The 14,020-nt window shown below is 47.9% G+C and overlaps 1 protein-coding gene across 2 annotated transcripts in view; it reads left to right on the top strand.

Moving 5' to 3' along the window:
- LOC130402005 (E3 ubiquitin-protein ligase RNF123) overlaps positions 1-14,020 on the top strand; it is a 146,163-nt gene that overhangs the window by 108,601 nt on the left and 23,542 nt on the right. For both annotated transcript variants that reach the window (XM_056606072.1, XM_056606071.1), the window contains exon 37: positions 4,314-4,537. In XM_056606072.1, coding sequence (XP_056462047.1) covers positions 4,314-4,537 — 224 coding nt within the window. The remainder of the gene's footprint in view (positions 1-4,313; positions 4,538-14,020) is intronic.

Here is a 14,020-nt window from a genome sequence, read left to right as displayed (position 1 = left end):
AGAGAGAGACTGAGGCACAGAGAAAGACAGAGTATGTTTTTCTGTCTTCTTTGGCGTTCTGCTGCGTGAGGCAGATCAGGTTGGATCTGATCGGTAGATGTCATGGTGGTGCCTGTTAAGACACCCACTTACACACACTGGCCTCTGATCGCACTGCCTGGGCACTAAAGACTTAGAGCGCCTGACAGAGAGAGAGAGAGAGAGAGAGAGAGAGAGAGAGAGAGAGAGAGAGAGAGAGAGAGAGAGAGAGAGAGAAACATGCGCCACGGTTTATTTGGTAGCTCCATTATTGTGTTGTTGCCTTGTGTTTTTTTCGTTGTGTGTTTATTTAGCTTTGTTCTATCGGTGTAGGAGGAGGCAAGATTTCTTTGGGATTTGAAGATAACATTTCTTCCCGATCCCTCTGTACTGGTTCTGGTCACGACGTCTGCTCTGGTCCAGATGGTCTACCTGAGTAGAGGGGAGATGGACTGGTATCAGGAAATGATTACTGTTTGTAAAGTACTCCATTTAATGTGCACTTAGTGTGCAAATATACTCACTCCCGCTCGCTCTCACGCTCTCTTTCTCCTGTTTTTATGTGTGCGTTTGTATGTGTGCGTGCATATACTGTGTTTCTATCCTTTGGCTTTCTGGTGTGTCTCTGCGACTTGCAGGTGTATGTGTGTGTTTGTTTTTACCTCAACTTTCCAGAATGTTCTCATGCAGCGTTATTCAGCCAGTCGCAGGCTCTCTAGTCTCTTTATCTCGCTCTCTCCGTCTCTCTCCCCATCTCTCTCTCTTCCAACCTCCAAATAGACAAAAGGGTGCATACCCAGGCACTATCGAACACAAACACAGAGGTGCTCAACACACTAGCCAGTTCCTACCTGCGGCTGTTGCAGAAGATTCGCTATTTCACAATCGCTCATATACCATCACTATCAGCCTTCAGCAGACCCTCTATCCAAAGTGACTTACAGTGAATTCATTATATCATTACACGTAGGGTTAAATGGCTAGTTAGACTTTGGACATGGCAGTTCAAAACCTAGGACAATTCTCTTTACAGGATAGCCACCAAAATATCCTTTCCCCCGTGTATGTACACATAGATGTATGGGAATCTCTATAGATTCATCCATGTTTGGGCATATGCATACATTTCAAGTGAAAACAATAAAGTATCTTTTGAGTCTCACATAATCCTTGGGCTGGCTGTAGCGTTTGGACCATCGGATCATCACCATATAGAGGACCGTGGGTTTAAAGTCATGCACATTCAGAGCGGGTCGGCCTATTGCATCTGTGCATATAACAGTTCACCATGCATCTAAACATGCATGTGTGTGTGGTGTGTGAGCATGTGTGTGTTTCTGTGTGTGCAGCTGTATGCATGTGCGCATGCGTTTGTGTGTGTACGTGTGTGTGTGTGCTTTCGAGCACGAGTACATGCATATGCATGTATATGTGTGTGTGTGAGTTTGTCATGCACAGCATCGCACTCTGATGTAATCTGTCCCTGAGACAGCATCACGGATTGCATGAGCACTCTGACCCTGAGAAGGCTGTGCTTATTGGCTGTGCGCTCAGAACCCCAGCGCTCACATTAGCTGGTGGTGCTATGAATCAATACGGAGCGCCCCATCATTTATTCATGGAGTTTAATTCATATTAGCCACCAGACATTCCCCAGGACCCTTGGCACTGTCTGTGGATTTCCCGAACGCGGTGTTATTACCTGAAGACGACCAACGAGTCTGGGAGACGCCATACTCCGCACCCTGAATGTCGGCGGGCTTTCTCTGACTTGCATCATGGGTCGGGGAAACATCAGAAGGCATGTAGACAGGGATGGAGAGGAGACGGGTAGACAGTGAGTGACTGAGTTGGGGAGAGAGAGAGGAGGAGAGGTTGGTACGGCAACAGAATGTTTCAGGGATCAGGGTGGGGTAGAAAGAGAATTAAACGTAGATAACTCGGAACGGAACAAACTTGCAGGATGGAGGAAATGTTTGGAGAGAAAGAGGTGGAGAAACAAACGGAGAGGAAGTTGACGGAGGAAACAGGATGGAGGACTGGGCGAGAGACAGAGAGGGAGGGAGGGAGGGAGAGAGAGAGAGGGAGAGAGAAGGTGAGGGAGCGAGAGCGAATGATTTTGAGTTGAGTTAGTGAGTAGGGAAGAGAGAGAGCGAGCGCTGCCTTTAAAGATTGATGGGAGTCGGTTAGATTGAGTGGTGCCGCACTGATGGGGGGTAGAGACGGGGAGAGGGGCGGAGAAAAGGGGAGGGCAGGAGCGGGGAGTAGATGATGGGAGGGGGAGATGGGAGGAGATGGGAGTAAAAGGGACAAGGGAGAGGGGTTGGCAGGGGAGGAGGGATGGAGGGGAGGAGATCACATGGGAGGGAGGAGGCGAAGGGGGAGGAGAAGTTAGTGGATGGGATCGAGAGGGGAGGTGCCAGAGGCGGGGGTCATTAGCGACAAGTCCGACGATAGAGCTCCTTAAGGACTGGACACGCAAAATAGCAGAACCTATAGAGGAAGGGGAGGGAGGTGGAGAGAGAGAGGCATGGGACAGAGAGAGAGCAGGAGGGTGAGATGAAGAGATGGAGGGAGAGAATGGGAGACAGAGATGGAGAGGGGACTGAAGAATGGGAGGAGGAGAGGGAGGGGACATACAGGGAGAACCGGGGCAGTAGGAGAGAGGGAAATGGAGGGACCAGGAGAGAAGGGGGAGTCTCATGCGAGAAGAGCAAACAAGGGATAGGGAGAGACGGGAGCGTGGGAGAGGTTGGGATTGGGAGTGGATGGGAGGGAGGGAGGGAGGGAGAGAGGGAGGGATGGAGAGATGGAGAGAGAGAGAGAGAGAGAGAGAGAGAGAGAGAGAGAGAGAGAGAGAGAGAGAGTGGTGGTTTGCAGAGAAACAGGGAGAGTGGCAGGGAGAGAGCGACAGTAATCTTTTTTCCTTTGGTGTGAAATTGAGGTTATCCGAGACCCTGTGATCTTGTGAAAACGAGCGAGTTCAGACACACCGGTTGTATGAACCCCTCGTGCAACCCCTTCTGTAAAAAGCCCTGGAAACTTTCGCCAGTTTTGATTGGTCGGCTTCGAGGAAGTCGAAGCCGACTGTGTGAGGTAAAGTGCTGGGAATCCATCTGTGTCCGTCTGTCTCTGGCCCGAGCTCACTCCGGGGCCGCTGAGCGGGCTGAGAGTATGCACTGAGCCCGTCTAATGGATTGGACATCCCTGGCTTCCTCTTATCTCACGGAGCACCGGGCTCCCATCGATCACGGCTAAATTGATCACCTTTAGTGACTGATAGGGGAAGGATACCGTCGGACACCGTTATCACTCTCTCTGCTCGGTTTGGAGCCCTGTTTCCTCTTCATTGATAGTTTGACTCGTTCATTCATCACTTTTCATTCACAGTTCATTATCAATCTGTTTTTTTAGGTGCTTTGGAAAACTGCAATTCCCTGGTTTTCGTGGAACATAATTTGTGATCTCAATGTAGTGCTTATCAAAGCAACACAAACATAAAACGGATTGTGTTTCCTCAGTTGTAAACCGCGATGCGATAAGCAAGCGCGGATGGAGTTCACCTTTCACAGGACAGACAAATCACTTTTCCACCATATAATTTGGGTTGAGGCGAGGGTCTGAACCCCAGACGTGATTACTTCAGAGTGCTGGTACTCATACAGCCGGGGGCCACATGAGGTACTCTCTGAAGGTCCGGTCCACAGAAGAGCCTTGACTCAGATGAGTTCACCCACATCAGCACCGCACAGCGAGTGGGAAAATAAGGCTTTTTAGAGAAGTATTTGCAGGGATGACTTGCAGGGATTATTCAACCAAACTGCGAAAATCGGAAGAACATATAATGTGTTAGGTCCTGTCAACCCGAGAGTGTGGAAGTCTTGAAGAAATGTGGATATGCTGTGTGCTACTGTAGGGAGTTATCGATTTGCCGTGGTGCAAAAACATCTATAAAATATTAAATCCCTCCCAAGATGTCAATACTGACTTCTGTCTACCTTAGAACTCAGTATTGTAGTTGATAGTTCCATGGTCATTGCGCTTGTATGAGTCACTGCTAGTACTACTATTCACTGTTAGTATTTACTCTCACACTTGTATCCAAAGAGACATACAGTGAGTACGGATACCGGTCGATCGTGATGCCGATAGGGGTCAGGGCATCTCGACTGCAGGAAGACTGTGGACAATAGGGGATCGAACCCGGCACCTTTGAGCTGGGGGTTAAACACCCCAACTGCCAGACTTTCCTTCCCTGTTTATTGACTCCCCCCTCTCTCCCCCCTCTCCCCCAGGATCTCCAGAGCAGCGTCCGTGCTTCTGTCCGACCCCTGCTTCCAGCTCCACTCCATCCAGCACCTCCTGGGAGAGGGAGGAGAGCCAGCGGGCTCCTCCACGACCGCCGCCCCCAGCCCGCCCCCCGTGGTGGGGCCCCTGGGAGCCGCGCTGGCCCCTGCCGTCTCCCCGGGGCCCGGGGCCGGCGGCCCGGCGGACCGCAAGCACTTCTCCCTGCACGCATGTGAGTCCGAGCGCCTGGGGTGGGTGGTCCGGGGGGGGGGGGGGCTCTGAGGTTAAGGTTTGGACAGGAGGTTCAGAGTTTGGACGGTTTGGACAGGAGGTTCAGAGGTCTAGAGTTTAGACAGGAGGTTGTGAGGTTTAGGTTTGGATAGAAAGTTCTGAGGTTCAGAGTTTGGACAGAAAGTTCAGGAGGTTCTTAGGTTTAGAGTTTTATTTATTTTTTACAGTTTTAAAAGCTTCGACCGAGGTACCTTTCAAAGTGATGATAACCTACTTTCCAGAACCAAACTGGATATATGACTATCCCTACATACCAAATTTACCCAAATTTCCAGTCTGGGATTAATGAAGTGTGCCCTACTGTATCTTGCATACTTTATATCTACCATTAAGGCGTCTGCTTACCAACGCATTATTGCAGACATCTCCATTCCAAACCAACAAGCCAAAAAAAACAGTTTGTGAGTGTAGCTTCACCAGGCCTCCTGATCTCCTGATGTACCGCACTACAAAATGGTGGGTGGGCTATAAATAGTGGAATCCATGGCTCCTCGCTATATATACTCATCAGAGGGCCCATCGGGGCCTTGCCCGCCTTGTTGTCGATAGCAGTTGAACCCGTCTCTATTGAACGGTTGAGGCGTTCTGATTGGTGGGGCTGCACCCCCTAGCATAGGCTGGGCTTTCTTGGCCTGCAACCGAGGCTATTTAGGGCTGCACTTATCTGAGGACCGAGGTGTCCAATGAGAAATGGGCCAGCATACGCACACACACACACACACAAACGCAAACAAGGGCACATAAGCGCACACACCCACAAGCGCACATGCACACGTACACTTACACACACTCACACGCATACGCATACACACAACCACACGCACACCCACACACAAACGCACACAAGGGCATGTAAACGCACACACCCACAATCGCACATGCACACGCACACACACACGCATACACACAACCACACACACACACACACACTCCCACACACACACATAAAAGTAACCCACACATACGCAAACACACACACATACACCCACCCACACACACACATGCAGATATAAACAACACACAGTGAAAGTGGGCAGTTGGGGTTTTTCTAGAGTGGTGAAAAAGCTCTGTGATAAATAATGCAGATGGAGAAAGCCCTGCAAACCTTTCTTGTTGTTGTTTGTGTCCAGTACTCACGCGTTTCCTTGTGAGTATGTTAATAATCTGAAGGGTACACCAGCATGGGGGTGGAAGAGGCAGAGAGAGGGCTTGGTCCGACATGGGGGCGAGAGAGCTTGGTTTAACATGGTGGAGAGTTGAGGAGAGAGAGAGAGGGCGAGAGAGCTTGGTCTAACATGGTGGAGAGAGAGGGCGAGAGAGCTTGGTCTAACATGGAGGAGAGAGAGGGCGAGAGAGCTTTGTCTAACATGGTGGAGAGAGAGGAGAGAGAGAGGGTGAGAGAGCTTGGTCTAACATGGTGGAGAGAGAGGGCGAGAGAGCTTTGTCTAACATGGGGGAGAGTTGAGGAGAGAGAGAGGGCGAGAGAGCTTGGTCTAACATGGTGGAGAGAGAGGGCAAGAGAGCTTGGTCTAACATGGTGGAGAGAGAGGGCGAGAGAGCTTGGTCTAACATGGAGGAGAGAGAGGGCGAGAGAGCTTTGTCTAACATGGGGGAGAGTTGAGAAGAGAGAGAGGGCGAGAGAGCTTGGTCTAACATGGTGGAGAGCTGAGGTGAGAGAGTCGCGGGCGAGAGAGCTTGGTCTAGCACAGACGAGGCAGAGAGGAGGAGGAAGTAACGATGATTCAGTTTGATTCAGACGGCTTTAGAGAGGAAACAGGAGAGTGTCTGAGGAATGTCCCTTGCTAGACTCTCTAATGAACAGAATGCTGGAGAGCATTTATCTTACACGATCACTGCTGGGTGATACCGTAGTGTATCCTGTATTCTGTTGAGCTCTGCGCGTTCCTAAGTTAGCTCTGGAAATTGGCGGTCACGACTTTGGCTTGCACTCTATTTCCCGTGTTTGTGTGTATGTCTGTGTGCGCACGTGCATGCTTGTGTGGCTAGGGTTAGGGTGTGTGTGTGTGTGTGTGTGTGTGTGTGTGTGTGTGTGTGTGTGTGTGTGTGTGTGTGTGTGTGTGTGTGTGTGTGTGTTTGTGTTTGTGGCTAACATGGTTGTTTGCGTGTGTGTGTGTTTCTGTGGTTGGGTATTTGTGTGTGTGTGTGTGTGTGTGTGTGTGTGTGTGTGTGTGTGTGTGTGTGTGTGTGTGTGTGTGTGTGTGTGTGTGTGTGTGTGTGTGTGTGTGTGTGTGTGTGTGTGTGTGTGTGTGTGTCAGGGATGGAAATTAACACCCGCCACACGCCATTTGCGGGTGGATTTGTATGGTGGCGGGTGAATTGTGTCACTTCACCCGCCACTGTGGCGGGTAATACTTTCCAGTCAGGTCCGATCAAATTTGCATATCTAATACATTCGTTATACGGCGCTGCACAGTTCCACAACCATTACTGTCAACATCCGGGCCCCTTCTTCCTCTACGCCTCTTTTGCTGAACTGCGACTGTCAATATCCGGGATAATATCGGTAACAGGGCTCTCAAGTCTCACGCGTTCGGCGTGAGACAAACGCAATTCAACCCATGCACACGCTCACACGCCACACGGTATGGTAACCAGACGTCCTCTTTTGCCCGGACAAGCCCTCTTTTTGACACACTTTTAAAAAATGTGTGTCGGAATTTCAAAATCGTCCGGGATTTTATTAAAGCCTCATATATGTTCACATTGAATTTGAGTTGCGTTTCTCTGGGTCGTTCACAAACTAGTTAGGCTACGCCCTCCCCTACTCAGTTCTGTTCGCTTCGCATTGGTGGAAGTGAGTAGGGGGAGTGGTTAAGTAGAGCCTTCAGATTGGACGGTTTGACCTACTCAGTTACCGTCGTGTTTTGTATTTATTATTTTACCATTATTGTTTTATAGGGACAAACATTAACAAATTTCTCCTACAGGGGATTGATAAAGTTCTATCTATTGAACAGAAAGAAACACTTGGTCATACTTTACACACTTTACCACAGCATTGGCCTACTGAATGCCACAGATATATTTTCAGCATTGGACTGAATGCCACACATATTTTCTTCTGAATATTAGTGTTAAGGGCATATAATGCTTACTATCATACGTTAGTTACCATGTCTGTGTGGACACATTTGTATACAGTCACATGTAAATACAAAAAAACAAATGTTCCTATTGACTTATGATGGTGTAGCCATGCATGTTGTTTTATTATTAATGTCAATTCGTTTTTTAATGAAAATACTTTGTATAGATGAATTATCCCCAAACTTGTCATCGTAACACCAACTGATGTGTATGAAAAACACTTTTCTTATCTATTGTTACTATTATATTGTTTAAAATGTACGCATATATTAAAAAATATATAGCGTATAAAAAGTGGCTGGTAAAAAAGATGAGTGGCTGGTAGATTTTTAAATCTACCTGCCACAGTGGCTGGTGGGCAAAAAAGTTAATTTCCATCTCTGGTGTGTGTGTGTGTGTGTGTGTGTGTGTGTGACAGGACTGTAGTTCAGAACAAGTCTCCCGGGGTTTGATCTGTGCGCCACAGGACAGCGTGGCCCCATCGCCTGTTGCCATGGAAACACACAACGTTTCCATGGTCACCTTGCGGGGCATCATCTGAGGCGTGTGTGCGTGTGTGCATGTGTGCGCACTCGCATGTGTGTGTGGCTAACATGTATTTGTGTGTGTGTGCGTGTGTGTGTGTGTGTGTGTCCCTAACTAAATCAAGGTCAGGCGGTTTTGATCCCCAAAGGACTCCACATTTCCACATGTGAGGACCGGGGTCAGCACGTGTTCCCTCCCCTGCCCTCCCCCCATCACGCTGCTCCAGTACCAGCTCCGGCTGAAGCACCTCACACGCGTGCGGCCCTTCTTTGCAATGTTTCCGAGGAGCTTTACCGCGATCGGGGTCGTGTGTGAATGGCAGCCGGCAGGGTCGATATCACAGGACATTCTTACAAGCACGCACAAGCCTGCTGAACGCCTAGTAGCATCTCCAGATCACCGCAGGGCGGTGTTGTGAATGAAAGGTGTGACGGTGCCAGTGGAGGAAGGTAAAGAGTCTGACCTAAGACGGGGAGCGAGGGAACCAATCACAGGACTCTGCTGAGGACGCATCTGAATCTGCGACTCTAAATCTAAACGAGCAAATGCTCTTCTGGTGATTTAATTACCTCGCTAATGTGCCAGTATTTTGGCAATTATAAAGCTGAATTATATATATATATGTTCAGTGTTGCATTGCCGTCAAATATAAGCAGTGGCTCTGCGTTTGTGATTACCGAAAGCAATCTCTTGCACTGAATTCAGTGACATCTGGTGGTCTTCAAATGTGGAGACGATATCTCGTCCGATTGAACTTCTAGTCAACCTTCCATCTGCTCCGTTTTGGTTTCATCGCCTGCAGAAATGAGCCGGAAAATACAGCAGGAATGACAAAGCGTTCCTACTCCCGTTCTCTTCCAACCCACTATGCTGTCTCTCTTCGCTGCCCTGTCCATCAAGGCACGAAATAAACAAAATAGTTCAATCTTGATCAACTCTTCATCCAAAAGACAGATTTTTCTACATTCTCTCTTAAAGTCAAAGTCAAAGTTGGTTTTAGTCAGCTTTATTGTCCATTTCTTCATAACAGACCAAAATAATTGAAAAGACGTTCCTCACTATCCCACGCTGAAAGAGATTAAGTGCACAGGCACGACAGATAAAGACAAGACATTTCCTCACACTTAGGTACACAATAAAGGGCACAAAAGATTAAGACATTTACTAATCTAAAAATAAACAACAAAATATAACCTAAAAGAGTGGAAAAAACTCTCAATCATCTACGTACATCAGCAGAAAATCAAACGGCTCAACCATTGTATCCCAACATCTCTTTGAGACCCCAGCCTGAAGCAATAAGGCAGGCAGGCTGCTCGCTCCGCATACCTAAGCGTTTGTTGCTGAGGGCTCCTCGGCTGATTAACAAGTGGATGTCAGCCGACCTCCTCCTGCTTAATAGGAGACAAGGGCCCACCACATCTGCCTTGTTTCCATGACGTCGCCATGGTGGTGATGGCTGATGCTTCATTGTGTGTGTGGGTGTGTGTGTGTGTAGGTGTGGGTCGCATGCACTGTGTGTGTGTGTGTGTGTGTGTGTGTGTGTGTGTGTGTGTGTGTGTGTGCGGGTGTGTGTGTGTGTAGGTGTGGGTCGCATGCACTGTGTGTGGGTGTGTGTGTGTGTGTGTGTGTGTGTGTGTGTGTGTGTGTGTGTGTGTGTGTGTGTGTGTGTGTGTGTGTGTGTGTGTGTGTGTGTGCATGGGTCGCATGCAATGTGTGTGTTTGTGTGTGTCAGGGCCTTATGCAGTGTGATTGTGTGTACGTGTGTATGTGGGTTTGCATGCACTGTGTGTGTGTGTGTGTGTGTGTGTGTGTGTGTGTGTGTGTGTGTGTGTGTGTGTGTGTGTGTGTGTGTGTGTGTGTGTGTGTGTGTGTGTGTGTGTGTGTGTGTGTGTGTTGGTCGCATGCACTCTGTGTGTGTGTCTGTGTCTTTGTATTCATGCGTGTGTGTGTATGTGTGTGTTAAACAGCCTGGTCCTCATCAGTTGTAGTAAATTACTGCGAGTGTTTGTCTCTGGTGGGGGTGTTGATCATGCTGGCCCCGGCCGCCCGCTGTATGTGTACCTGTCCCAGTGTTTGTGTCCCCACGAGGGATGTCCATGTGTGTCTGTGTGCATGACGTTCCGTTGAGGTTATTTCTGTGTCCGTGTGCAGCTTGTGTCCACAGCCATCGGTCACATGTTAACATGACTTTGCCAAGGGACTGACAGTTCCTTCTCTGCCATGGCGCTTCTTTCCCCATCCCCTCTTTCTCTCTCTCTCTCTCTCTCTCTCTCTCCATCTCTCTCACTCTCACTGCATCTCTCTCTCTCTCTCTCTCTCTCTCTCTCTCTGTCTTTCTATCTATCTCTCCATCCGTCTGTCTCTCTCTTTCACTCTTTTATCTCTTTCTCTCTCCCTCTCTCTCTATTCCCTCCTCTCTCTCTCTCTCTCTCTCTCTCTCTCTCTCTCTCTCTCTCTCTCTCTGTCTCCCCCCTCTCCCCCTCTCTCTTTTTCTCTCTGCCCCCCCCTCTCTATATATCTCCCCCCTCTCTCCCCCTCTACTCCCCTCTCCATCTGATGCCAGTGTCCTTTTGTCTTGTTGCCCTGAGACCAGACTGCTGTATGACACACATCTCTCTGTGCCCTTCTGTCCTTTTCTGAAGCTGCACACATTGGGCTCCTAACTCCTGTCCCAGTTTCTCTCTGTTTTCTTTCCTGTTCTTACTTTGCCTCAGTCAACATGGATTCGTCCTTTCCGCCTCCTTTATAGATATTGTATACCGCGTACAGTAGTTAGGGTTAGCAAAAGTTATTTTGCTCTCTGTGTTCTTTCTCCTTTATCCTCTTCCCATTTTTACTTTGTTAACATCTACTCTCCAACAAAGGATGGTATAATGCAATATATATATATATATATATATATATATATATATATATATATATATATATATATATATATATATATATATATATATATATATTATAATTATAATATGATAATAGAAAAATGAATATAGAACAAAGAAAAAGTTCCAAATATTAATCAGGTCTGAGCTCGCCTTGCTGAGGGCAATATGATAACGAGTATTCACCTCTTAGTGTGTGTATGGATCTGTGTATGTGTGTGTGTGTGTGTGTGTGTGTGTGTGTGTGTGTGTGTGTGTGTGTGTGTGTGTGTGTGTGTGTGTGTGTGTGTGTGTACGTGCATGGGTGTTTTACGCCTGTGTGTATGTGTGAGCGGCGTGTGGGGGTTTGTGTGTGTTGTGTAGATACACCTGAATGAGTTTGTGTGTGTACATGCATTTGTGTGGTGTGTGTGTGTGTGTGTGTGTGTGTGTGTGTGTGTGTGTGTGTGTGTGTGTGTGTGTGTGTGTGTGTGTGTGTGTGTGTGTGTGTGTGTGTGTGTGTTGTACATGATTGTATCCGGGTACCCTAATGGAGGCGATGCATTATGAATGAGCACCTGAACCACTAAAGGCGCTGCGTGTGTTTCCCCTTTCAGTACTTCCTTGAGAGAGTCTAATAAAATAGAGAGAGCCGTGCTTCCACTCTTGGCACTAATGGCCCTCACAGCCCCAGTAGAGCTGAACCCAGACCAGCCCAGTCCGTCCACATACCTCCATCTGCTCGCTGCCAACTGCTGCTGGCGGATCAGATATTGCCTGAAAAGCTCTTTTGATTGATCACTTGTGCGCCCGGCTGTTTTCCACCCTGCATTTGCCCTAATCACAGTTTGATTCATGAGTGGACGATTTGGTGGTTGCCTGAAAATCGGAATATAAACACGCACACTACTTTCACACGGAATTAAGCAGTAGTTTAGTTTAACGGTTTATCCAAAGAGGAGAGGTGAGGCTTGCAATGCTCAAAAAACACATTCAGTATTGGAATATTTCCATTGGAGTAGGGACCAAAACACACTACATTCGGTATTGGAACAGCTCCATTGGAGTAGGGACCCAAACACACTACATTCGGTATTGGAACAACTCCATGGAGTAGTGACATACCTAAACAGACCACATTCAGTATTGGAGCAGCTCCATTGGACTAGTGACCTACCTAGAAAGACTACATTCAATATTGGAACAGCTCCATTGGAGTAGTGACATACTTAAACATACTACATTCAGTATTGGAACAACTCCATTGGAGTAGTGACCTACCTAGACAGACTACATTCAGTATTGGAACAATTCCAATGTTGTAGTGATGCACTTAAACAGACTATATTTAGGTAGCTAATTGGTTGCTATTAAGTATATTTGAGAGAGAGTGCTTTTGTTAAAAGTGAGGTACATGTTACCTCAAGAACTGGTACAAAACACACGTGTCTTCAAGGAGGGCCTCACAGTGTATGTATTTATTACAGCGAGAGTTTTACAGAGTTGAACACAAAACAGAGAGAGTCTGAAATTCTTGAAGTGGTTTCTGTTAGGCGTTTTCATTTGACACCGTGCCACAGCCTGTTGGGTTTAGGGGTACTTTAGCCTTGGTAAGGGGGTTGATGTGTTCCCAGGGTCTGTGCCTCAGAACGGCCCCCAAGGTGGAGGGGAGGAGTTTAACCCTGGGGGGGGGTGCTGCGGCGTGGAGAATCAGCTGAACTGTGCTCAGACACACACACACACATACATATACACACACACACACACACACACACACACACACACATATGGACTGCATTTATATAGCGCTTTTCTAACCATTGGCCACTCAAAGCGCTTTACAATGTTGCCTCACATTCACCATTCACGCACACATTCACACACCGACGGCGGAGTCAACCATGCAAGGCGACAGCCAGCTCGTCGGGAGCTAACAGTCAGGGTTAGGTGCCTTGCTCAAGGACACCTCGACACTCAGCTAGGAGGAGCCGGGGATCGAACCAACAACCTTCAGGTTACCAGCCAACCCGCACTACCTCCTGAGCTACTGCCACATAGACACACACATTAATATTTAGACACACACACACACACATACATAGAGACACACACATACATACATATAGACACACACACACACACGTAGATACATATAGACACACACGCGCATACACATAGACACACACAAACAAAAAGACACACACACACACAAATTAACATTTAGACACACACACACATAAACATTTAGTCACACACACACATATAGACACACATGCTCAAACACACCGACACACACAGATACATGCACTAACATAGACCCAAACGCAGACACATACACACGCTCAAACAGACACCCACATACTGGTACATACGCACAAATTCACACATGCAGACACATTAACACACACAAACGCACACAGGCAGCAGGCGCATTTGCATGGGTGAGGTGCGTAGGCAGGCTTCCCTCCGTGGGCTCCCATCGAAGGGACTCCATTCAGTCCTTCAACCTTCAGCCAGACATCACACTTTCATCATGTACAGACATGACCGGCCCCAACGTGTTCAATCGGTTCCACGTTGACAAGGAAGGCTTACATCATTCAGTTTATACCGAAGTTAGAACGTCCTCAACCCTCCATATTCTCTCGGATAATGTGGAGCGTGAAGTTTTCCCTCAGTGGGAGTGCAGTCTGTGTGATATCACCAGTTACCAGTTAAAATATTTCGTGAGGGTTAGGGTTACATTTGTGTGCTACAGAGCTCCCCGTTTGCGGGTTGGTCTCCAAGCTCAAAGTTTCCGGGTGCGATCCCCACTCTCCTTAGATCACCCGTAGGAATCCTCAAGCAAGATGAGCAGATCGCCCATAGCTGCTCGTTCGTCACATGCATCTGACGTCAAAATTCGAAATAAGCGAATAAGTCAA

The sequence above is a fragment of the Gadus chalcogrammus genome, chromosome 13 (assembly GCF_026213295.1).
Source record: "Gadus chalcogrammus isolate NIFS_2021 chromosome 13, NIFS_Gcha_1.0, whole genome shotgun sequence".
Lineage (NCBI taxonomy): Eukaryota > Metazoa > Chordata > Actinopteri > Gadiformes > Gadidae > Gadus > Gadus chalcogrammus.
This window is presented reverse-complemented; position numbering and strand designations above follow the sequence as displayed.